This window comes from Cajanus cajan, chromosome 1 (assembly GCF_000230855.2).
Source record: "Cajanus cajan strain Asha chromosome 1, NIPB_CcT2T_4, whole genome shotgun sequence".
Classification (NCBI taxonomy): Eukaryota; Viridiplantae; Streptophyta; class Magnoliopsida; order Fabales; family Fabaceae; genus Cajanus; species Cajanus cajan.
The window spans coordinates 40032790-40057489 of NC_138517.1; the positions used below are offsets into that span (position 1 = coordinate 40032790).

At 32.8% G+C, this 24700-nt stretch overlaps 1 protein-coding gene across 2 annotated transcripts; it reads left to right on the top strand.

The window, feature by feature from the left end:
* The first annotated feature begins 4054 nt into the window (after nt 1-4054).
* On the top strand, nt 4055-24136 carry LOC109815524 (regulator of nonsense transcripts UPF2). 2 transcript variants are annotated; one of them, XM_020380275.3, is made up of 18 exons: nt 4055-4267; nt 4438-4533; nt 4912-4999; nt 6507-6709; nt 8939-9283; nt 9512-9616; nt 9782-9909; nt 10750-10926; nt 11098-11179; nt 11908-12201; nt 12300-12497; nt 12880-12981; nt 13543-13794; nt 14405-14623; nt 14913-15083; nt 17839-18024; nt 18866-19342; nt 22860-24136. In XM_020380275.3, the coding sequence occupies exons 2-18, from the start codon at nt 4489-4491 to the stop codon at nt 23361-23363; spliced, it is 3576 nt and encodes a 1191-aa protein (XP_020235864.1). In that variant the 5' UTR covers nt 4055-4267; nt 4438-4488; the 3' UTR covers nt 23364-24136. The 2 variants fall into 2 exon arrangements, with proteins under 2 accessions (XP_020235864.1, XP_020235863.1); XM_020380274.3 differs by having other exon boundaries at nt 4459-4533.
* The last annotated feature ends 564 nt before the right edge of the window (nt 24137-24700 follow it).

A 24700-nucleotide genomic window follows, 5' to 3' on the forward strand; every position in this document is an offset into this window, starting at 1 on the left:
ACAATATCTTCTTTTTAAAAAACAAAAAATATGTATTTCTCACTCTCTTTCTATTTCTATTTCTCTCTCTCTCTCTGTCTCTCTTTCTCTTTCTCTATCTCTACCACCCCCTTCTCCTTTTTGTCTTCCTTTTTCCCTCTCTCCCCCTCTTTTGCTCTTTCTTTCTTTCTTTCTCTCTTTCTCTCCCCTTTTATTTCTCTTTCTCCTTCTCTCTCACTCTTATTCCCCTTGTCTTCCTCTCTCCCACTCTCATTCTCCCTTTCCCCCTCTTTCTCTTTCGCTCTCTCTCTCCTTCTATTTATTTTTCTCTATCTCTCTCACTCTCACTCCTCCTCTCTTCCTATCCCTCTCTTTCCCCCTCCCATATATCTATCTCTCTCTCTCTCTCTCTCTCTCTTGTATTTCATTATTTCTTGACCTTGTCAATCTTAATAACATTCTTAAAGTCTCTTTTGTTTCTATTAGAGATGTCAAAATGGGCTCGACCTGGTGAGCCCGGGTTGGGTTAAAAAAAAAATTAAAAATTTCAATACGGGTCAATTTTGAACCCGACTCACTAACAACCCAACTCACCCTGGTTGAACCCGTGGTGAGTCGGGCTTGCCCACCAACCCGTGAATAAAAAAATAATAAAAAAATACAATAATTATTGGGTCATGGTGCATCCCAACATGAGACAATAATGATTTAATATTGGATTGTGATTTGTAATTTTTATGATTTTGGATTGTATTTGAAGTTTAAGATGATTTTGGATTATATTTGAAGTTTAAGATGATTTTGGATTATATTTATCTATTTAAGGTTATTTAGATTTGATTTGATTATATTTAAAATTATCATTTAATGTTCGGGACGAATGATTCATTTATGGATGTCTTAATTAAGAATATCAAAATTTTAAAATAGGTTTGAATTTTTTGGGCTTTAGTTGTATGTTAAGAAAAAAAATGAAAAAAATTAATTTTTTTTAAGGTGAGCCAACCCGTTTAACCCACCAACCCGTGGTGGGTCGGGCTGGGCTCGATTTTTTTGAGTTCGCTTATAAATGAGCCGGGTTGGGTTGACCCACTAAATGATCAACCCGTGGTGGGCCGGGCCGGGCCGGGTGACCTGTTTTGACAGCTCTAGTTTCTATAGTTTAATGATATTTGTTAACACTCATTACTTTATTTATTTGAATGAAATAAAACAATATATTTTTATCCTTCTTAATCATTATGTAACATTTTTCTTTGTTTATTTCTTTTGTTAAATTCTATATTTAAATAATCTTAACTATAAGGTTTTAACTTATTAAAATAATTTAATGTCATATTTATAATAAGATTTGAGTAAATAAATACATCTAATAAGTTTATTTTAATAAATCATATTTTTGTAAAAACTATTTATATGTCGAGGAATATACTATTGTAATCAAATATGAAAATTTTTAATCCCAAAAATCCTATATGAAACATACTTTAGTTATTCCCAAGAATCATAACTCTCGAGATTTGCAATTCCCAAGAATTATGATTCTTTGGTATAATAACATCCTCTTTAATCAGATAAGAAGTGACAATTTAATGAAACACATTTAATGCATCATCGAACACTTGTCTCTACAAGGAAGGAAGACGAAGATAGACGAATGAGCTATATGAAAGATGTTAAAGGATTTGTAACGCTCATCTTCATGAAACACGTATATAAAAAAACTTGAAGACTTAGAAAGAAAGAAATGAGAACAACAAATTGTAAAAACTTCATTCATTCTTTTCGTAAAAATCCTATACTTAATTTGATTGTATCACGTCTTGAAAGTAAGATGAAACAATAAGTGATTTTCTAACTTTAACTCTATGTTATTACTTGAAATTTGAAGAGACTTTGTTGTAGAGAATACTTGGTTGTTGAAACCTGAACAAACTTCCTTATTCAAAAAAATACTTATGTAGTTGCTTGAAAAACAAGTCAAAAAATACTTAGATTGAACTATAAGTGGCTTGTGAAAAATACTTGTATCTTTGTAAAAGTTAGTGGAACATGAGCAAGTTGATTAAGAATTGGATGTAGTCTCAATGGTTGAGATAAATCAATATAAAATTACCGTGTGTTCTTTTCTCTTAATTCTTTGTTTACACTCTTAAGGTCATGATACTACTTTAGTCTTTGAAAAAGTTGAATTTTTGATTGACAATATTCAACCCTTTTTAATGGCTTTCTTTTTTCCATAATATATAACTAAAATTTATAATAAATTATATGTACAAATAAGTATTATATTTGATTATATAAATTATATTTGAAATTTATGTAAATAAATATTTCTAAACATAAATTATATTTTAGATTTTAGATAAATAATTTATGTTACAATACAAGATTATTTTAATTATTGATAATATATTTTAAAATATTAAATAATTTTTTAATAAATATGATAAATAAAAATTAAATTTAATAAGTAGTTATAAGAATCCTTAAAAATTAACGTAATAAAAACACTTTTTGCCTTGTTGTATTTTATGTATAAATAAAAATAAAATTAATGATAAAAATAATTGATGTTAAATATGTGTGAATAGTGAGTACTTAATAATTAAGATGTGAGCAGTTTTAAGTAATTATTTAAAGTGTGTGACATGTTTGAAAAATAAATTTATGAAAAGTAAAAAAAGAATAAAAACTAAATAAAACGATATGTAAAAGAAAAAGACTTTCAAAAGTTAAGGGACAAAACGACTAATAATAAAATGTGTACAAAAAATACTTATTGTATATTTATGAAGAAATAAAAAAATAAAAACTAAATAAAAAATATATGAAAAAGGAGTGTTTTGGAATTTAAAAAAAAAAAGTTAATAAAATATGTACATGAAAAATACTTATGATGAACACATTCTCTAACACGTAATGCACGTAATGCTATATGTATAATAAAAATTATATAAGAATTTTTATAACATTATTTTTATGTCTATCTCTCTATTTGTTAATAAATACTTCTCTTATAATAATGAAGTTATAGAAATATAGTAAAATTTTTATTATACAATTAACATTATTTTTCTTAACACATTCATTTTTATTACTTAAAATTTATTAAATTACAAATTTGAAAAATAAAATCATTAAATAAAACGTGTGATCTACTAAATTTGGTGCATTTCAATAAATTACAGTCAATTAGAAAAAATATATATAAAAAATATTTAAAATAGGATGTTATGAACTTGTCCCTTAATAATAATATAAATCTATACACATATAAACGATTAATTGTTTTCTCTATACACAACTATTTATTCTTCTCAATTACATTTTTTTTATTTACTCTTCTCAATTACATTTTTTCTTCAAGTCATGCTCGTTTCTTTAATAATCACATTTTCTATTATTTATATTTTTATTATTATTTTAAAATATAAAGAGACATCAATTACCTCATTTACGGCGCTAATAATAATATAGATGTAGATTTATCAGCAGAATGACACGTGTCTAAATATAAATAGGCACGGAATGGGGCGGAGGCGGGTTTTACATTCCCTGCCCCGTCCCCGCAAATTTAAACCGTCTACACCCTCGTCCCCAATACCCGCCGGAGATAAAATTTGGGTCCTCATCCCCGTCCTCGTTTAGGTTTCCCCGCCCCGCTCCTATTTTTTTTCTTCTTTTTTTCTTTTAAATAAATATGAATAATTTTAAAAAGAATAAAAGAAAAATAAAATAATATAAATTTTTATATATAAATATTTCTAATTTTGATTTATATATATATAAAAATAAAATTTTAATTATATTATTAAGCAGGGGCAGAGGCGGGGGTAGGGTGGATATTAACATCCCCGTCCCCGTCCCTGTCCCCGATTTTATCAATCGAGGAAAATCTGAACCCGAACCCGAACCCGATAAACACGAATTTTCCCATCCAAATCAGAACGGATTCGGGCGAGTACCTACAGGAACGAGTTAGATTGCCTTTCCTAAATATAAATATTTACCGGGTTATAACAATAATAATAATACTAACAATTTATAATAGCAGTAAAAAAAAAAAAAAAAGAGGTCCTTTGCGTACTCGCGTTCTACGGTGGTTTCCCACACCAACAACAGTGGTGCAAACCAAACTCTCTCTCTCAACAAAATCACCCATTTCTTCCAAAATCAAAACCCACACTCATCATTCCAATCTCCCATTCCCCCCTCCTTCTCCAGCTCAGCGATTGCGCCAAAACCCTCTTCGCTTCTCTACCTCAAAATCTCCACCTTCCCTTCGGTAATTTCCTCTCTGATTCCTTTTTTTCCATCGAATTCGCGCCTAGGTCGTGCTACGTTTCATCGCTACTGTGTTTCAACGATTTGATTGCACTTTTCCTCGTGTATAATTTGGCGTGGTAGGATAATGTTTGTTTTTGGCGCTGAACCCTAGTGCTAATTCGTGTTCAGTGTTCTATTGTTGTTAAACAGGTGCGTGTTCTGTGAGCGTTAGGCACGAATATGGATCACCATGAGGACGAGAGTAACAGCAAACCAGATGATGAGGTTGTTATCATTCATCTTTTATGTACTACTTTGTTTGTGTATGGGGTGAGAAAGGTTAATTACACGCACACATATATGTATATATATAGTTTATCATACATCACTGGCTTAGGTTTTTTGTGCCATATGGCACCTATGTTGGTTGAGTAGTTTTTTTCTCCTCTTTCTGTGAACATTCTGATAGAAAATTAAGCCGTTTTGAGAAGGGTCACTGTTAATTGGCTGCCTACTATAGTATTTACGTGAATTTGTGGATGTATAGTATTATTGTTTTTTCGCATTTTGTGGTGGATGAAAATTGTGTAAATAGAAGTTCTTGGGTAGTTCTTTCATTGCAAGCTGACTTAGTTGAGTCTTCACTTGTCTAATTTTATGCAGGAGGCTGTTGCTCGCCTTGAGGAAATTAAAAAATCTATTGAGGCGAAGATGGCTTTACGTCAAAGCAATTTGAATCCTGAAAGGCCGGGTTAGTTAATGTTCCTTTTGTTTTGAATAATTATATAATTATATATATGCTAGCTATTTTCTTCAAATTGCTGGAGAGAGCAGAGTTACTCAAGCTCTCCCTTATCGAGTCCCTTGATAGACTACTTTATCTCAGGATTGATCGCTTGTCATGATATTAGGTCTCTTATAGCTCCTTCATAGCCAAAAAAACTGACCCCACGATGAATTATAGTTTTACTGTAGTAAATAGAAGTTCTTTCTTGTTGCATGACGTTTTAAACTTGACTGGAAACATGGATAAGAATGACATTTGTGGTCAGAGTGATCATCTTTTCATATTATTAATTTAACATGATTCATAACTCTCACCTTGTACAACTATTTCTGGATACATCCTGCTAGCTGTATGTATTGCTGGATACCAAATGTTCATAAATTTATAAATTTCTGTTAAGATTAAAGCAACCAGCCGACCACATTAATTTATTTGTAAAATTATGCATATAGGATAATTTATAATGTTTTTAAAATATTATACCGGTCACTGAATTGGTAAGGCACTAATTTGTTGTTTATTGGTCCAACTTTTGTCTAACCACATTCAAATTAGTGACAGTTAAATATATTTTATGATTTTATATATAATATATATTAAATAATAAACTAAAATACTAATAATGTAACACATTCATAATTAAGTACTTAGTATGACAAAATATTAGAGCTAAACAATACTTGTAACATTTAGAAGTTCATAAAATTAAGAGTTACACATAAAATTAAGTTCAAACATGAAATAATATTTAAAAGTAAGTTATATAGCCCTTATAAAATCCCTCAAAACAGCATTGTGTTGGCCATTTTTTGTTTGTAATTTTCTTAAACTAGTTTGACCGACTCTTCGTTCTTTTTACTGATTTTGAACTAGTTTTTGCATAGTGTGTTTTCTAGATTGGATGGACCATACAAGTTCATTAGTTTTCTAGTTTAATTGACCCGTCCAGTCTATTTGTTGCTGATGATTCCTCAGGAGATTTTCTTGTTGGATTAATTTATTATTCAGACTTTGTGGTTGTAGCTGGAACTTCATTGCTACTCATTGCTTCAATCTATGTGGTTGTTATTACATGAAGGTTTAAAATATGAATGTTATAAAATTAGATTGTGACACCAGACAATATTTTAGTATGAAGAAGAGAGACTGGGTAATCATTAATGTTTTTTTCCTGGTGAGAAGGAAGGGTGATTGCCTATAACTCCTCCCAGCCCCCCTTTTCCTTTTTTTACAACCATCAGTGACAAAAAATCTTAATTTAAATGGTCTCTGAAAATTTGATCTTGAATCAAGCTCACTACTGTTTAATCCATGTATTCCATCCCACATAATGGGATGAAGGTTTGGTTGTTGTTGTTTAACACAAGCATCTTAAGTTCAAACAACACATTTTCGGTTGTTTCTCCTATGTGTATTGTATTTTCTCAATATTTGTTGCATGAACAATAACGCATTCTGCTTTTACACGCAGACTCAGGGTTTTTAAGGACATTGGATTCCAGCATTAGGCGCAACACTGCAGTTATTAAGAAGCTGAAGCAGATTAATGAAGAGCAGCGTGAATCACTGATGGATGAGTTACGAAGTGTAAATTTAAGCAAATTTGTCAGTGAAGCTGTGACTGCTATATGTGAGGCCAAGCTTAGAAGTTCTGATATACAAGCTGCAGTTCAGGTATGTGATTTGCAGTTTTCCCCTCTATTTTCTACACATTTGAAGTTGTTTCCTAAGAAGCAAGGGGATCCATTGATTAGTCATGGTTACTGTGCCAAGGGGTCCATGAATTTGAAAATCTTACTGTTCATTTACATTCTAGTGTCAATGTTAAATAATCTAGTGATTATTTTTTATAGATCTTAAAAAAGCAGAGGCTAATTTATGGTTGCTTACAATGATTATTTTTTTAAAAGAAGCAACTGATTTTATGAGAAGCTATTCAACATAGCTTTGGTTTTTAATCAGATTTTAGATTCTTTAAAGCTTCTGATTACTTTGGAAGGCTGAAACAAACAAACAGAAAACTTCTAACAGTGGTTATTTTTACAAAGTGATTTTTTTACAAAAAAATCTGTAACAAACGAGCCCTTTATCATTACTTCAATGTCATTATATTACCTTTGATCTCATATTGCTGAAAAAAAGCAAGGATCTGTCTCTTGTGAAAGATGTTTTTAACTAGATTATTAGACAAAAAGAGTCATGAGTAGAGCCTTATCCATCTAGGTGGGGTTGATTAAATGAATTACATGATGCCATTGGGCTTGGTTAAAAATCAATTTCTCTGGAGTGGAAACAAAAAGATTGAAACAAATAACAAAAAAATAATTAAACCTGCAGATCTGGTAAAGACCTAGATTATCTAATTATGTATGTAGTTGTTATTTTTTGAAATTCTATAGGTATATTCCAAAATCTTAAAGAGATGTTGAAGTTATATGGCTTTGTTAGGAAAGGAGGAAAAGTTAGATAGGAGACTATACTATGTTGTCAATAATGGCCAGAGTGGCTACAGTGGCACTGTTGTGTGATGTTTTACTGTTGCGCCTGCAGTGGTCACGAATCTTCAGAGTAGAGTGGCCACGAATCTTTGGTGTGATAACTGGTTCAGGGTGGAGGTTTTGTGGTGGCTTGCAAAATTTGGAAAATACCCTCACTTACTGAGGGTATTTTTGTCTTTCCATTGTTGACTTGTGAGTGTCTACCTGCATCTGTCCTCGTCAATCCCATGCTCTAACTTCTTCTCCTCCTCTCTTTTTCGCTAGCGGCTTTGTCTTCTTCTCTAGAGGCTCTCTAACGATTTAATCTTCTAAGAGGGGGCAGTGGGGCACCTAGCTGCTGGGGTCTTAGGGTTATAGTAAACAATTTAGGGTTGGGTCGGTCGGGCCAATGGGTCCAAATGTTTTTTTTTTTTTAATTTATTTTTCTCCTTTTTGGTTTGACCTGGTATGATGGGCCTAATTGAGATAATTTTTTTTTAACTTCTCTTCATTTTTAATTATTATAGTTTAGAGACCATTTTAATTGACAAATTATCAATATAAGGCTTTAAGCACTGTATTTTCTTGACTTTCTATTTTATGTTTTGTTTAAGTACTATATTTTTTATTTTTGAAAATGATTAATGCATAAACTGAGTTATTTTTCTGTTTTTAATCACACACACACACACACACACACACACATATATATATATATATATAACATTAGAATAGCAGTCATCACGCTATCCTGCTTTTGGGTGGGGTCAGCTGATTAACAAATTGGGGATCTAACTTTCTTCTTTGAGAATTGTGAACAGCACAAAGGTAGAACATTCAAGGATGCAACTGAGTTTTAGATGCTTCAAATGATAATCCAAACACACTAAAACCCGCCTTGAGAGGCTGCAAATTCCAAACTTGTTTGATGATTATAAGTGAAAGCCTTTTGTCAAATACTTCCCTTATCTTTCTCATGCTGCTGATAGTTTAGATGAGGAAGTGGAGCGCCATAGATAAGGAGCTCTGCTACCAACTTGAAAAGGGTGGCCAAATTTTATTTTTGGAGTAATTACTGTGGGTAACAAGTCTTACATACAGACTACATCTTACTTCATGAAGGAATTACAAGAGAATAAAAACTATGCAAATTAAGCCAAATCAAATTATTCAAATGTGTGTTGACTGTTGATTATGGAAACAAATTGCTATGAATTATGGCAACTGTACTGCACAATAATTCCTTTTTTAATAATGCTTCTATTATACAAAGATAAATAATTAATTACACTGTTTAGCGCAGAGATTATTTTTTCCAACAGAATTTTAAGATTTCTATATAATTTTTTGTGGTGCATATGTTACCTTAAATAATTGCCTCCTGATATTCGATCATCATTTGCTTTTGTTTTTTTTTTTTGGAAAGATCTGTTCTTTGCTTCATCAAAGGTACAAGGACTTTGCGCCAAGCCTGATTCAAGGGCTTCTCAAAGTCTTCTCTCCTGGAAAACCTGGCGATGAATCAGATACAGACAGGAATTTGAAGGCAATGAAGAAGCGTAGCACTCTGAAGCTTTTGCTCGAACTGTTTTTTGTTGGAGTTATTGAAGATGGTGGCATTTTTATCAATATCATAAAAGATCTTACCAGTGGGGAACAGCTAAAAGATCGGGATGCTGCACAAACAAGTTTGACCCTTCTTTCTAGTTTTGCTCGGCAAGGGAGAATTTTTCTAGGACTTTCTGTTAGTGGGCCAGAAATTCATGAAGAGGTATTTCTTTTATTAATTTTCATTAGAATATTCTATGCTTTATATTATTCATTTTTGTCTATTTTCCCTTTTTAGCTTTTAATTGACTTTGCATAATCTATATTCATTTTTCGTCATTATTGCAATTTTATAACTTCTTCATTTGTATTTTTGTATCATTTTGTATCAAGGATTGATCTCTGTTGCTGGCTGTGTTCTATATTTTCCTGTACTGACATTATGATGCAGTTTTTTAAAGGCCTTAACATCACAGCAGATCAGAAGAAAGTTTTCCGGAAAGCATGCTATTCCTTTTATGATGCTGCTGCAGAACTACTTCAGTCTGAGCATTCTGTAAGTTTTTGTCCTTGTAAACACACATGCTTATATACATTTATTTGTCTTCACCTTCTTTGTTTGGGTATTGATTCCATCAAATCTTGTGCACCAATTGTTTTGCCCTTTGTGATTAATGATTATTGACTGTTTTTGTTTCTTGACCCTTTTTTTTCTTGACAGTCACTTCGATTAATGGAGCATGAAAATTCAAAGATTTTGAATGCTAAAGGAGAGCTCAGTGATGAAAATATCACTTCATATGAAAAGCTACGTAAATCCTATGATCATTTGTACCGTAATGTCTCATCGTAAGTTGTTTTTATTTACTTTTGACTATTTCATTACCTGTTTACTGATCCTGTTCTTGGTGTATATTAGCTTAATATATTCTTGAAATATTACGCACCCCAGGTTAAGCTTTACATGTGTAGCTGCACATATGCATATTTTGGCCCATTATTACCATATATGTATGTGTATAAAGGCTTTGATCTAATGAGATACTCAGTCAAGCAAATTTAAAGCAAATGTAGATATGATTATCTGTTGGTTTGGATAGTTTGGTGTGAGATCTCTGTTTTTGGGAATCATAAATGCATTCAGGTTCCTCTGTTCCCAGATATTAAGATCTTGTGTCTGTTCCTAGAGAAAATAAATAGAAAATGAATGAATTTTGAAGTTGTTTGGACTAAGAGAAGTAGGAAAGAAGTAGAAGAGAAAGAAAAGTGTGTGTATTTAAAAGACATATTTACCTCTAGAAAGATTTTTATATAATCCAAATTAAAAGGTTAAATTTATAATTTCCACTTAATTTAATGGGCTCCACAAAACTTTTACATCTCTCCACAAATCTCTTCACTTTCAAAGAGATTTTTTTAAGCATGGGTCCCACCATTTTTTTTTTCTCTCTTCTCACACTTCTCTCCCAAACAACTAAAAATATATGTTCTGTTACACTTCTTTCTCACTTACTTTTTTTGTCTCCAAAATCTCACAAAACAAATGATGTGTAAATTCTGTTTGCCATTCTCTGGTCTAACGGAGACTAGAAATCAAATCATTCTTGAGTTGAAATGTTGAATATTGTTTTGATGTCACTTTATTCCCTTCAACTCTTCTATCCTGTAATTATGACTGTCTTGTTACAGATTAGCAGAAGCACTTGATATGCAGCCTCCTGTAATGCCAGAGGATGGCCACACAACTAGGGTTACCAGTGGTGAGGAGGGTATTTCTTCTGCTTCTGGTAAAGATTCTTCTGTTGTTGAACCCATATGGGATGATGAAGATACGAGGACTTTCTATGAATGTTTACCTGATCTTAGGTTTGTATCTCCAAACTTATTTGTAACAAATTTTTTTATCCACTAGTCCTTGATTACTTTATTCTTTCCTGTTTAAAGTTTTGGTGTAAACATCAATGGTTAAAATACTTCTTTAGTTGGTTTACCAGTGTTTTATTTTACATGGAACTTTATCCTGCATATTTTCTCTAGAGCTTTTGTTCCTGCTGTGCTTTTGGGTGAGACGGAGTCAAAAAGCAATGAGCAATCTGCGAAGAGTCAAGACCAAACAACTGTAAGGACTCGTATTGGTGAAAGTTTTTTTTTTTAACCTATTTCAGGATCTTCTGATTGTTAGTTCTTGATACTTATTCAAAATTCTCTTACCTAATCAGAGTAAGGTAACACCTAACTGTATCAAATTCTTATACCCTTAGGTCTTTCTGTCTCTCTGGGATCACTCATGAGTCATAGTGCTTTGAAACCATTATTGTTCTTTAAATACTTGATGGTGATATTATTCTCTGTTTTCTTATTGTGGTGTGACTTGCTTTACTTTCAATTATTTTAGCTGTTTCTCTAGTCATTTTTAAGCTGCTCAAGTCTTTAGGAAGTTTGACCCTTGACAAGAATGTAATCTATTCTGTTTATAGTTTGGAATTAGTGGTTTTTTCTACTGCCTAGTAAGCAGGAGCATTGATAGTTGATACATACTCATACTCTTGTTCATTCATGTCATAAATGTAGGTAATTTACTTAATTGTTTCATATTTCTTATATCTTGTTTCCTTTTATGGGAACATATCGTATTGTCTGCATGCTTGTACTTCTCTTTTCTGTTAAATAAAAATGCTTTTTCTATAGAAGACTATTTTAACTACTTTAGCCACTACACCACCATATAATTTAATGAAAGAATAATATGAATTTTTACTCATACAACCATCCTGTTGTTGTTTTTTTTTTTCCTCCTTGCCAATTTTCTGCAACTATTTACTGACATCAAGTTATATGATTATCAAGGAAATATTACCTGAATCAGACAAAGGTCAACAGACCACCCATGAAAGTGGAGAGGTCTCTACAGAGTCTAATACTTTACCAGAGGCAGAAAGCACAGAAAGAGTGAAGGATAAGGAGGAAAAAGACAAGTCTAAAGAATTGGACAGAGAGAAGGAAAAGGAAAAAGAAAAAGATATTGACAAAAAGGGGGAAAATGAAAAAGACAAACTCAGAAGTCTTGAAGGGACAAATTTGGATGCTCTACTTCAGAGACTTCCGGGTTGTGTGAGCCGGGACCTTATAGATCAATTAACTGTGAGGATATCTTATTTTGCTCTATTACTTATTCTTAGATTGTATTGTTATCTTTGTTGTCATTATTAATTATTGCCTTTTTGTTTAACATATGTCAGGTGGAGTTCTGTTATCTAAATTCAAAATCGAATCGGAAAAAGCTTGTGAGGGCTTTGTTCAATGTACCAAGGACATCTTTAGAACTGCTACCATATTATTCACGCATGATTGCCACGCTCTCAACTTGTATGAAGGATGTCTCCTCCATTATGTTGCAGATGCTGGAGGAGGAATTCAACTTCTTAATAAATAAAAAGGTTAATTCTACACAATTTTTTATTGGCATAGGATTGATTTTTACTATGTGCTTTAAATTTAACTAATTACTTTTGTTATCTGTGTTAGAATATGTCTTGAACTAATATTGCTATTAGTTAGGTTTTTGGTAGTGTAGGCGCAGGCTCTTCTCATAGTCCTGATATATTGTAATGTTTTCCTCTTTTCTGTTATTTTCCAGTTAGCTGTTAACTTTCTGTTAGTGTTCAGTTGAAACTGAACTTTGTACTTGCCCTATTATAAATATAGCATTTCTTGTTTTCCAAGACATAATGAATAATATCAGCTTTTGATAAAAAACTGCCTCTCTCTCTCTCTCTGAGATATAAATCTATTAATCTGGTTTTTGAAATGTCTTTTCAGGATCAGATGAACATCGAGACAAAGATACGGAACATCAGGTTCATCGGAGAACTTTGCAAGTTCAAAATTGCCCCTCCTGGCCTAGTTTTCAGTTGTTTGAAGGTACAATAGATTAATAATTGAATTATAAATGAAGGGTAAATCCTTCCAATTACAATTACAAATTTCTTAATATTGCAAATTATGTTTTGGAGCCATTCCTATGCTGTTGACAAGGTTGACTATACATTGCGTGTTTTTTTAAAACTCTCCTTTTATTACTTTCTGATTTTTTTTTCCTGATATTGAAGTCTTAGGTACAGTTATATTCAAGTATGAAATATACTTTGTTATCTTCCATTTTTGTTGGTCCTTAGATTAGACAATACTACCTATTTTCGTTGATTAGATGCCCTTTACCACCATGATCTTTCCTCACATGACAAATAGCTCCTTATTGTGTTATTATTAAGATAAAATATGTTTTCCTAGTTCATATGTGTGAAGAAGACCCTTTTTTTCTTTTTAATTTAAAAAATTGAAAGATTCATTCAGTGTTTGATATGTAAAATTGTATCGGAAATTTGGCACATTTGATGGGACCTAGTTGTCGGAAATTATATAATCTTGATGTTTTCACACGGTAAATTCAATCTTTGATTGATGTTTTTCCTGTCCTTCCAGGCTTGTTTAGATGATTTTACACATCACAACATTGATGTAGCTTGCAATCTTCTTGAAACATGTGGCCGTTTTCTGTATCGGTCTCCAGAAACTACTATTCGTATGGCTAACATGTTGGAGATACTGATGCGCTTGAAAAATGTCAAAAACTTGGATCCAAGACATAGCACATTGGTGGAGAATGCTTACTACCTTTGCAAACCACCAGAAAGATCTGCACGAGTGGCTAAAGTTCGTCCTCCATTGCATCAGGTGAGATTTTTTTATTTTTTTATTTTTTTTGGTTTAAATGCATTTTTGGTCCCTCATGTATAACAATTGTGCAATATTAATTCTTCAAATTTTAATTGAGCAATTTTAGAATCTTAATATCATAGTTGTTCAATTTTGGTCTCTCAATTTTTAATTGAGCAATTTTAGTCCCTAAAGTACCACAATTGTGTAATTTTAGTCTTTCAAGTATTGTAGTTATACAAATTTTTATCAAGTTACATATATTGGTAATTTTAGTAATAATAAATATATATTATTTAATACATGAATGAAAATGATAATTTATGTAATTTAAATGGGTCAAAATTTTTATAATTGCGATACTTGAGAGTTGAGAGACTAAAATGGTATAATTGTGATATGCGAGAGACTAAAATTGCTTAATTAAAATTTGGAGGACCAAACTCGCATGATTGCTATACTTGAGGAACTAAAATTTCTCAATTAAAACCTTAGGGAAGAAAATCGTCCAATTGTAATACTACATGGATCAAAAAACGCAGTTAACCCATTTTTTTTTTATATCTTTTTCTTTCTTTAATAACTCTCATAATCCGATTTAATTTATTAATTGATATCTTTATTGCAGTATATCAGAAAATTACTTTTCTCTGATCTTGATAAGTCTACCATTGAGCATGTGCTGAGGCAACTGCGTAAATTACCATGGAATGAATGTGAACCATATCTTTTGAAATGCTTCATGAAGGTCTACAAAGGAAAATATGGTCAGATCCACCTGATTGCATCTCTTGCTGCTGGTTTAAGTCGCTATCATGATGAGTTTGCTGTAGCTATCGTTGATGAGGTAGTAATGTTTGATATATTACTCTTGATTTGTGGTCTCTTCATTGTACAAGAAAATGATGCATAGTTTGACCTATGCCTACTTGTTGGCATGTAAACTTGGTTGGACCTATGCCTACTTGTTGGCACGTAAACTTGGTCGGACTGAACAAGGGTTGCCTCTCAATTGGAATCTGCACACTTAATTTAACATGTTCTGAAGTTAAATAATAACCAAATTATTTAATTTGTTTAATGATTGAAGTTTTAAAATTACTGTTTAATTTGTGACTTTGGAATATAATTTTCAGGTTCTGGAGGAGATTAGAGTTGGGCTGGAGTTAAATGACCATGGGATGCAGCAAAGACGCATTGCCTACATGCGATTCTTAGGGGAGCTTTACAACTATGAACATGTAGATTCATCTGTTATTTTTGAGACGCTATATCTCATTCTCATCTATGGCCATGGGACATCAGAGGTATTCATTTTATACTGCTTGTCTTTAGAATTTCTTTTAGCCTCCATGCGGTACTTTCTATATAAGATATATTTTATTTATAGTCTTCACTATTCAACAATCAACAACCATAGATTGAAGGTACCAGTTAGCTCAACTGGTAAAGTCCTTTGCAGATGATTGCAATGACTTGGAGCCAAATACTGCCTTCACCCATTCTCCTTCACGTTGTACATGAATAGAAAACCTCTTAGTGCTTGAAATCTAAAGGATTTTGCAGATCAACTGTATGGACAAAAGAAAAATCATCAATTATAGCTTATCCATACTTAAAGTTTTGAATATTGAGAAATCAGTGAATTAACCTCCTCATTGATACATATATTGTTGGAAATCTCACATTGACTAGTAGTATGACTAATTAGTGTATATAAGTGAGGAGTAATTCTCACCTTACAAGCCGGTTTTGTAAGGTTGGGTAAGGCTTTTAACCTACTTTCTTAAGATGGTATTAGAGCCTATCCTGACAATTGTTAGTGGGCTTATTAGGCCACCCCTCAGATATCCAGTCTTGCAAACTTTATGCTCGAGATGTTCAGTCCTCAGCGTGAGGTGTGTTTGAGATCCCATATTGACTAGTGGTATGTCCAATTAGTGTATATAAATAAGAAGTAATCCTCACATGACAAGTTGGTTTTGTAAGGTTGTGTAAAGTTCTTAACCCATATATATATATAGATCAAATGACACTGATGTAACTTTTACCAACTATTACATTATTCTATAACTTATAATTAAATGATTAATTTTCAAAATTTACCAATAAATTGAAAGTTTTCTACTCCTAGATTATATATGCAAAATTTTATATTAATCAAAGATGGTTTGCTACCTTGTTCATATAGATAAAAATTTCAAAATATGACCAATTTGATTGTCTTCAAATTGTTGTTCAATTTTAACAAAATTTGACATAAACATACAAGGTGATATGAAATTACAATTTAATGGTTGGATCTACAAACTTCACATATAAAGTTAAAGAGCAGTGTTATAGTTGATAAAAGTTACATCTGTGTCACTTCTCTCTCTCTCTCTCTCTCTCTCTCTCTATATATATATATATATATATATATGGAAGGAATCCACTTATTTCCAAGAGTAACTTTTGGTGGAGTTACTTCATTCAATAACTCATATTTTATATTTATTTTCAACTCCAAACGTTAAATTTAAAATTTTTGATGAATAAATCAAGTTCACAATTTTTTACAAAATTTGAAAAACTATTTGATATTTTGATACATTAATTCAAATTAACGTATATTCATAACAACATATATGTTGTTGATTTGAATCTATATAATGCAATATTATATAATTTTCAAATTTTGCAAAGAATTATAGACTTGATCTATTTGCTAAGAAATTTTAATTTAATGGTTGGATCTTTAAAATTCATTGCAGACCATGAGTTATTAAGTGGAGTAATTCTACTGAGAGACTCTTGGAATAAGTAGATCTTTCCCTAATTATATATGTGATGTCTGAATGCAAAAGGACAAAATACAGAGAAGAAAACTGACACCTATCACTCCCTAGATACAACAAAAGGCAGTTTTATAAAAGCTGCACAATCAGACAAAATGAGTCAATAAATTATCTAATTTGACATCCATTAACCGGGGTTGGCTACATAGATGAGTTGATCCTTTTGAGCTCTATCAAAAGCCAAAACCTTCTGGTTGCTACAACATATTTAGAGTAATGTCTTTCTTAGATGTTTCTCGTCTAATGAAGTTTCTTCAATCCTCTTCCACCCTTTTTGTCAGACTCTCTTATATTTTGATTCACTTTTCTCGTTAGAGCTTTTTTTGGTCTCACTCGTCAAAACCACCTTACACTTGTTTTGTTTTTCATCTTATTCTCCGGAGTTACAAATCCAACTTAAAGCATTCCTTCTTAATCTTGTTCACTCTTCCTCATCCTCATTATCATTTGTGTTGCACATAATTTTTGCTGCCCACTATTCACTTTCATCCTTTCTTTACCTTCCTTGCATTTGTTCATTAGTTGTGTCAATCATACATAACCTTCAGGTCACATATATGTAATACGAATTACTTTTTTCTTTCAAGCTTTCCATTGTAGGCCATGGCCATTTCTAGATAGAAGAATGTTTGGCCATTCAATTTTTCCCCTTGTTTGTATATTCCTATCAAACCTTGAAATAATTATATATCCTTCAGTATGGTTGGTTTGGCATAAATCCAAATTGGTTCTCTGATGTATAGTTTCTTGTCTTATTCCACCCTTAAATTGCTTCTTCATGTAGTTTTGTAATATGGCTCATGAGCTTGACCCCTTCATAATCTGCACAACTTTGTATATCATTTACACTTTTTTTTGGGTGTTAAACTGCTTCTTCTACTTCAGTATCCAGCATTTTCGTAGATCTTACCATCTAATTGAACAACTTAGTAAGCATAATTATATCCTCCTCCCTAAACACTCCAAACTTCAATAGGTATTTGATGTGTTATCATTATTCATCTAGTGCTTCCTTTACCTTATTTTTTTAAACTCATTGTTATGAGGACAAACTATTAAGCAGTGAAAGGATCATAGATTTGTCATGTATGGCTTGAATATGGACATGCTCAAATATGTGTTGTATATATATTCCCCTTTGTTTCATAATTTTATTTTATTTTATTTTTGTTGTACATGAGAGCCTTCTCATGACATTACAAAATTTGTTCATTAATCTTGTCAGCAAGACTCACTTGATCCGCCAGAAGATTGTTTTCGCATAAGGTTGATCATTACTCTGCTTGAAACTTGTGGGCATTACTTTGATCGTGGCTCTTCTAAGAGGAAACTTGATCGATTCCTAATACACTTCCAAAGGTATATTTTAAGCAAAGGGGCACTTCCTCTGGACATTGAATTTGACTTGCAGGTCAGTCTCGCAGCCTTTTCCTTTTACAATATTTCATCACGGGCATATGATTAATTTGTTGATTATTTATTGATTTTGATCAGCTATCCTAGTTTTATGCTTGCTTCAGTATTAATGTTGGGCTACTAAGCTGTAGATATGGAATAACTTTTATATGCCTTATGCCATATTATGTCTTTGGGATTGCAGCTTGTATAACATTTGGATTTTTAGAATTTTGATGTGTAGAGAGATTAGGTAGCTTTATGCATTCCTAGTTTCTTTTGTTGAATTTTATTATTATTTGTATTTACATTTTTGAAGATAACCCGTCATTCTTTCTTCTTGTTCAATAGAGATATCTTGGTTTTTCTTCTTTATTCTTGCTTTTAGTAGTTACTAAAATTACCCTAGGGACCTTCCTCTGTGGAATACCTTTATATTGTGGAATTATGTATCATTGTAAAATAGGATTTTTCTATATGACTAACATGTTTCTGTCATCTAATTTGACAATTTCCAGAAGTATAAAAGGTTACCTAAGGGGTGATGTTTGGAATGAAAATAGAATTTGCATGTTATGACACAACTTTGGAATACATGATAATTTTATACTATGCCTCCACCCTCTCCATATTCTAGACTGCCCATGGACTCGAGCATCTTGTTTAGAATTGTTTATTTGGAATTAGATTTTAAAAACTTCCCCAATAACTACGAGGTGACATTTCCAAGTTAACTTCTTTCCTTTTGTAAAATCATTTTAAATTAACTGTTATCATTTAAATGATTTATGTCTTTGTTTTATTGTATATATATATATATATATTTTAATTTTTGGCTCATTATCTGTTGCATGTAGGATCTGTTTGCGGATTTGCGTCCCAATATGGTTCGTTACAATTCACTTGAGGAAGTGAATGTAGCTCTAGTAGAACTCGAGGAACATGATCGTGTAGTTTCTGCTGATAAGGCCTGTAATGAAAAACATTCTGACACTGAGAAGCCTTCAAATAGGACCACTTCTGCTGTTACAGTGGTAGGCAATGGACAGAGCATTGATAATGGTACGGAGGAAAATGGAGTGCAAGATGATGTTAATGACAGCGAGACTGATTCAGGGAGTGACACAATTGATATGGAGGGACATGATGATGAAGAGTTGGATGAGGAGAATCATGATGATGGGTGTGAGACTGAGGAGGATGAGGATGATGATGATGATGGACCTGGACCTGCTTCTGATGAGGAGGATGAAGTCCATGTAAGACAGAAGGTGACCGAGGTGGACCCTCTAGAAGAAGCCAATTTTGATCAGGAGCTCAAGGCTGTACTACAGGCAAGGCTTTACATATTATTGTTTTTACTTGCTCCTGCTAGATTTCTGCAAAGTTTGATGTTTCCTTGTGAATTTTGATTTATTTTGAGAAAAATATTTCCTGGGAATCCTACTGCTATGCTGATATGATTAAAAAAGAAAACAAATTCCTTCTAATCTCCGTACCATCTGAACTAGAAAGAATGGGGGCCAGAACCGTAAAAAAAGGGAATAGTGGAGGCACCAAATGATGATTCTATTCATACTTGTTTGGATATTAGGATTACGATTATTATTACATTATCAGTCTATCATAGTTATTGAGCTAGTCTTGTACTAGTTGTACAGCACTTGTACTTAACCTAGAATATTTGCATAAACATGAGTTTAGATTTGTTCTTTTATATTATGATATCACAATGAGGGTGGGCCTTGGTACAACAGATAGCTTCCTAGGAAATAGCATATTTACTAGCATATATTTACTTGTGACTTGGAAGTCACAGGTTCAAATTTAGGAATAACATATTTAGAGGGGTGTAATGGATTGAGATTTTGAAAGATTTTAAAAGACTTTTTATTATAAAAAAGTCTTGTGGTATTTAATCAAGATTTTTTTTTTTTACTATAAAAAAGTTACTAGGTATTCCGTATTCAATTAAGATAATTAGGATTTTTTTAAGAGTACATCAAAATATGCTAATATTCAATTAAGACATTAGAAGTTTTTTAGAATTATGTCAACATTTAGTAGTTTTCAATTAAGATTTTTTTACTTAAAAAAAGTTTGCTTGTATTAAAAAAATACAGATTTTAATGGATGGATTTTGAGTCTTTTTACTAGAATTTATATATAATTCACTCTCCCAACAATTTATATCTCCTTGAGATTTTGCATATTTTTTTTTCAATTTATATCTCCTTTTTGTTTCTTCCTCGTCTTTTTTGCTTCTCTCTTGTTCCTCTCTCTCTCTCTCTCTGTCTCTCTCTCCTTCTCTTTTCTCTCTCTTTCTCCTCTCACTCCCCTATCTCATCTTTTCTCTCTCTTTCTCCTCTCTCTTATCATGTATTCTCTATCTCATTCTCTTTCTATTTTTTTCCTATATCGTTTTATCTATCGATATATTTTTGTTACATTTTTATCAATGAGTATTGATATATAATTTATCGATATTTGTTTTTTAATTAATAAATATTTAAAATTATTAAATATTAAATAATTTTAATTTTTTAAAATTATTAAAATTTAACAAATGTTTATTTTCAATAAAATTTAATATTGAAATATCATATTTTTAAACATATTAAAATTATATTATGACAATTCTACTAGTAAATGAATATCATAAATTTGAACATATTCAAATTTAATAGTATGAATGAGAAAATATAAATGTATAGAGGACTAAGAAATGTTACTTAAGAGAATATGAAATCAAAAATCAATTGTTTATTAAAAGATTGAAAAATTTATTGATTTATTTTCTTTATTCAAACATTGTCATTTATGTTTTTTTTTTTTTATTTTTTATTAATTGTATTGTTTTTTTAAAAATTTATATTATCTTTTGAAATCTAATAAAATCTTTTCAAATCTTATAAATTCTTAAGATACAAATTGTTCTTAAATTTTTAACCTTTTCATAATTCATATTTTTTTTTCACCACTTCCATGCATCTCACTTCACTCCATATTACAAAATTTGGATTAGGAAATTCTTTTAAAAAAATATTAATAGTCATTACATTTCTATAAAGTCTTTTGAAAAAATCTTAAAAGTCATTAAATTTCTATAAAGTCTTTTAAAATCTACATGATTTTTTTGTACTAAAAAAAATCTTATGAATTCCTAATTCAATACACCCTCCTTACTTGTGAAGTCATGTCTGCGAACATGGTTTCATTAGGTGAGAGACTTGTGCATTGATTCACTCTTGATATCACAATTATTTGGAGTTTATATATGTTGTGATTCAGGAATTGTGTGTATTGTAGTACACATACCAATCTTATTTATAGAGTGAATACAATAAATAATAGAGATACTAATCTCTAATATTATGGAAACTAATCTAATCATATCCCTAATTGATAGTGAGGATAATAACCATAATATATGTATCCACAATATCTGTAATATATTCACAATATTTGTAACACTCCCCCTCAAGCTGGAGCACATATATCATATGCACCAAGCTTGTTACAAATGTAATCAATCCGAGGTCCGTTAAGTGATTTTGTGAACACATTTGATAACTGGTCACCGGAGGCGGCCGAAGGCAGCGGTCGGAGGCGACGATCAGATGAAGCGACCTCAATCGGCGGTCGGAGGCGGCGACCAGAGGCGGCGGTCAGAGTGGGTGACTGGAAGCGGCGGTCGGAGGTGGCTATCGGAAGTGGCGGTCGGAGTCGGCGACCAGAAGCGGCGGTCGGAGGCGACGACCACCTGAAGTGACGGTCGGAGTCGACGAATGGAAGCAGCGGTTGTAGGTGGCGACCGGAAGCGGCGGTCGGAGTTGGCGATCGGAAGCGGCGACCGGAAGTGACGGTCGGAGTCAGCGACTGGAAGCGACGGTCAGAGTCGGCGACTGGAGGCGACGGTTAGAGTTGGCGACCGGAGGTGGCGACCGGAAGCGGCGGTTGGAGGCGACGATAGGAAGTGACCATTGGAATCGGCAATCAAAAGCAGCGGTCAGAGACGGCTATCAAAATCGGCAGTTGAAGTCGACGACTGGAAGCGACGTTCGGAGGTGGCAGTCGGTGGCGTGGCGACCGGCGGCACGACGACCGGAGGCTGCAGTTGGAGGTAGCAACTGGAGGCAGCGGTCGGCGGCAGCCGCTGGCACAACGGCTGACGACGGTCATAGTAGACGACTGGAAGCGGTGGTCGGAGGCGGCTATTGAAAGCGGCGGTCGGAGTCGGCGACTGGAAGTGGCGGTCAGAGGCGGTGACCGGAGGCAATGGTTGGGGTTGGCTGCGACCGGAGGCGGCAGTCGGAGGCTGTGGTTGGCAGCGCAGCGACCGGAGGTGGTAGCGAGGGCCTTTGCAAGAAGAGGGAAAAAATATATTCTAAAAAAAAACCTAAGCTCTGATACCATGTTGTGATTCAGGAATTGTGTGTATTTTTGTACACATACCAATCTTATTTATAGAGTGAATACAATAAATGATAGAGATACTAATCTTTAATATTATGGAAACTAATCTAATTATATCCCTAATTGATAGTGAGGATAATAACCATAATATATGTATCCACAATATCTGTAATATATTCACAATATCTGTAACAATATATTTGCACTGATTCACTCTTTATATTGTTACATTTGCACTGATTCACTCTTTATATCACAACTATTTGGAGGTTATATATATATATTTGTATCTTTCCTTCTCTCTTTTCCACCCAATCCTTAAATTTCAACATTCTTTTGTAATTCAAGATTTGACTTTGGAAAGAAAAATCAACATTGTCTTGGCTCTGGCTGTATTTCTAACATTTTCAAGTACTTGTTTCATAATTTTTGCAGGAGAGTATGGAACAGCGAAGGCAGGAGCTTCGAGGTCGTCCTCCATTGAACATGATGATTCCAATGAATGTATTTGAGGGATCTGCCAAGGATCACCATGGGAGGGGAATTAGTGGGGAAAGTGGTGATGAGGCACTGGATGAGGATACTGGTGGAAATAGAGAGGTTCAAGTGAGAGTTCTTGTGAAGCGTGGAAACAAGCAGCAAACAAAGCAGATGTTCATACCACGGAATTCGTCACTAGTGCAGAGTACAAAACAGAAAGAAGCAGCAGAGCTTCAAGAGAAAGAAGATATCAAGAGACTAGTCTTGGAGTATAATGATAGAGAAGAGGAGGAGCTTAATGGATTAGGGACCCAGCCAACGAACTGGATGCAGAGTGTAGGTAACAAGGCTGGTGGCCGTGGCAGTGCTTTGGAAGGAAACAGTGGCAGGGGTAGTGGGTCAAGACATCGGCATCATAATTATTCTGGTGGTGGAATCTACTATAGCAGAAGAAAGTGAATTGTACTCGAGAAAGCAGATATTTGATGCTTTCTGCATCCCTCAGCATGACAAGTATTTGAAATCAAACTTCATCAGATTTAGCCTTGTCTCTTGTCACTACCATGCTTTGCTGTAGAAAAAATATATGGCAAAGGCGAGTCTAATCACTTATCTTGCTGGTAAGTGGCGGTTTTGAACATGGAGTGTTGGAGATGCAGGGGTTGTAGAGTGATGAACAGTATGGTTTCCTTACCTTAAGCTGACAATTGACACGCAGGATTAAAATTGTGGGTTGCCTGCTGCAGACGTATCGCAAATGGGGTCCTGTAGCTATGTGTGGAGATAAAATCACTAAATGTTTGGTTTTGGTGGTTTCAAGTCAGTCAGATTATATCATGCGAAGAGAATAGGCAAAAAAAATGTCGGTACTTTAACATACATCAGTGTAAGAATCGACCTCTTTTGTTTAGTCGTGAGTTGCCTATTTATCATTACATTCTAGTTCAACCAGTAATTCTTTAGATAGTATGGGGACTTGTCTGTTTCCAGACCGCTCAATGGGGATTTAGTTGAATATTGTATTATATTTTGAAATCGGGAAGGTGTCAAGTATTTTTCTTTTTTATAATTTTTTTTTTCTTTCTTGTAGCTTCCTTAGGTAATGGTTTGGTACATTAAAGAATATTCATTATGCGTGAAGATAAACCTTAATATGTTGTAAGGGGGTATTCATGAGTTGGACTGGGTTGCATTTATGGAATATGAAATCCAAATGAATCATAGTTTTGTAATTTTGTTTGGGTTTTCAGATTAAGTTTAAAGGAGGTAAATTATGTTATTTTTTTAAAAGTTTTTTTCGCCATTTTTTATATTCCTTTTTGCAAATTAAACAAATTCTTTAATAAAATTTAGATAATAAATAAATTTTAAGTATGGTATTAATATATAATCTTTTTTACAATTATAACTTTACATATCATATTAATCTGTCTGAAGAAAGGCAAAATGGTCAGATAGTAAACATAATTAAGAATAAGGTTTATTACCCATTTGTTTCCCATAATTTTATAAGTTGTGTTTTATATAGTTAAAACGTGTAATTTTTTTCCTGGAGATGGTTTCCTTGTTAGGCCTGATGACACTTCCATGCTCAAGTCATATATGATGATCATAATTTATGAGCTTTATGGGACAAGGAAGTATACTTCTAAGTGAAATGTTTTAATTTTGGTACTATAATAATTAGGTGCCCATGTGTAAATTATTATTATTATTATTATTATTATTATTATTATTATTATTATTTTATAGGATTGTGGTGAGTTGAAACTATCATTCAATGGTAGGAAGGTGGT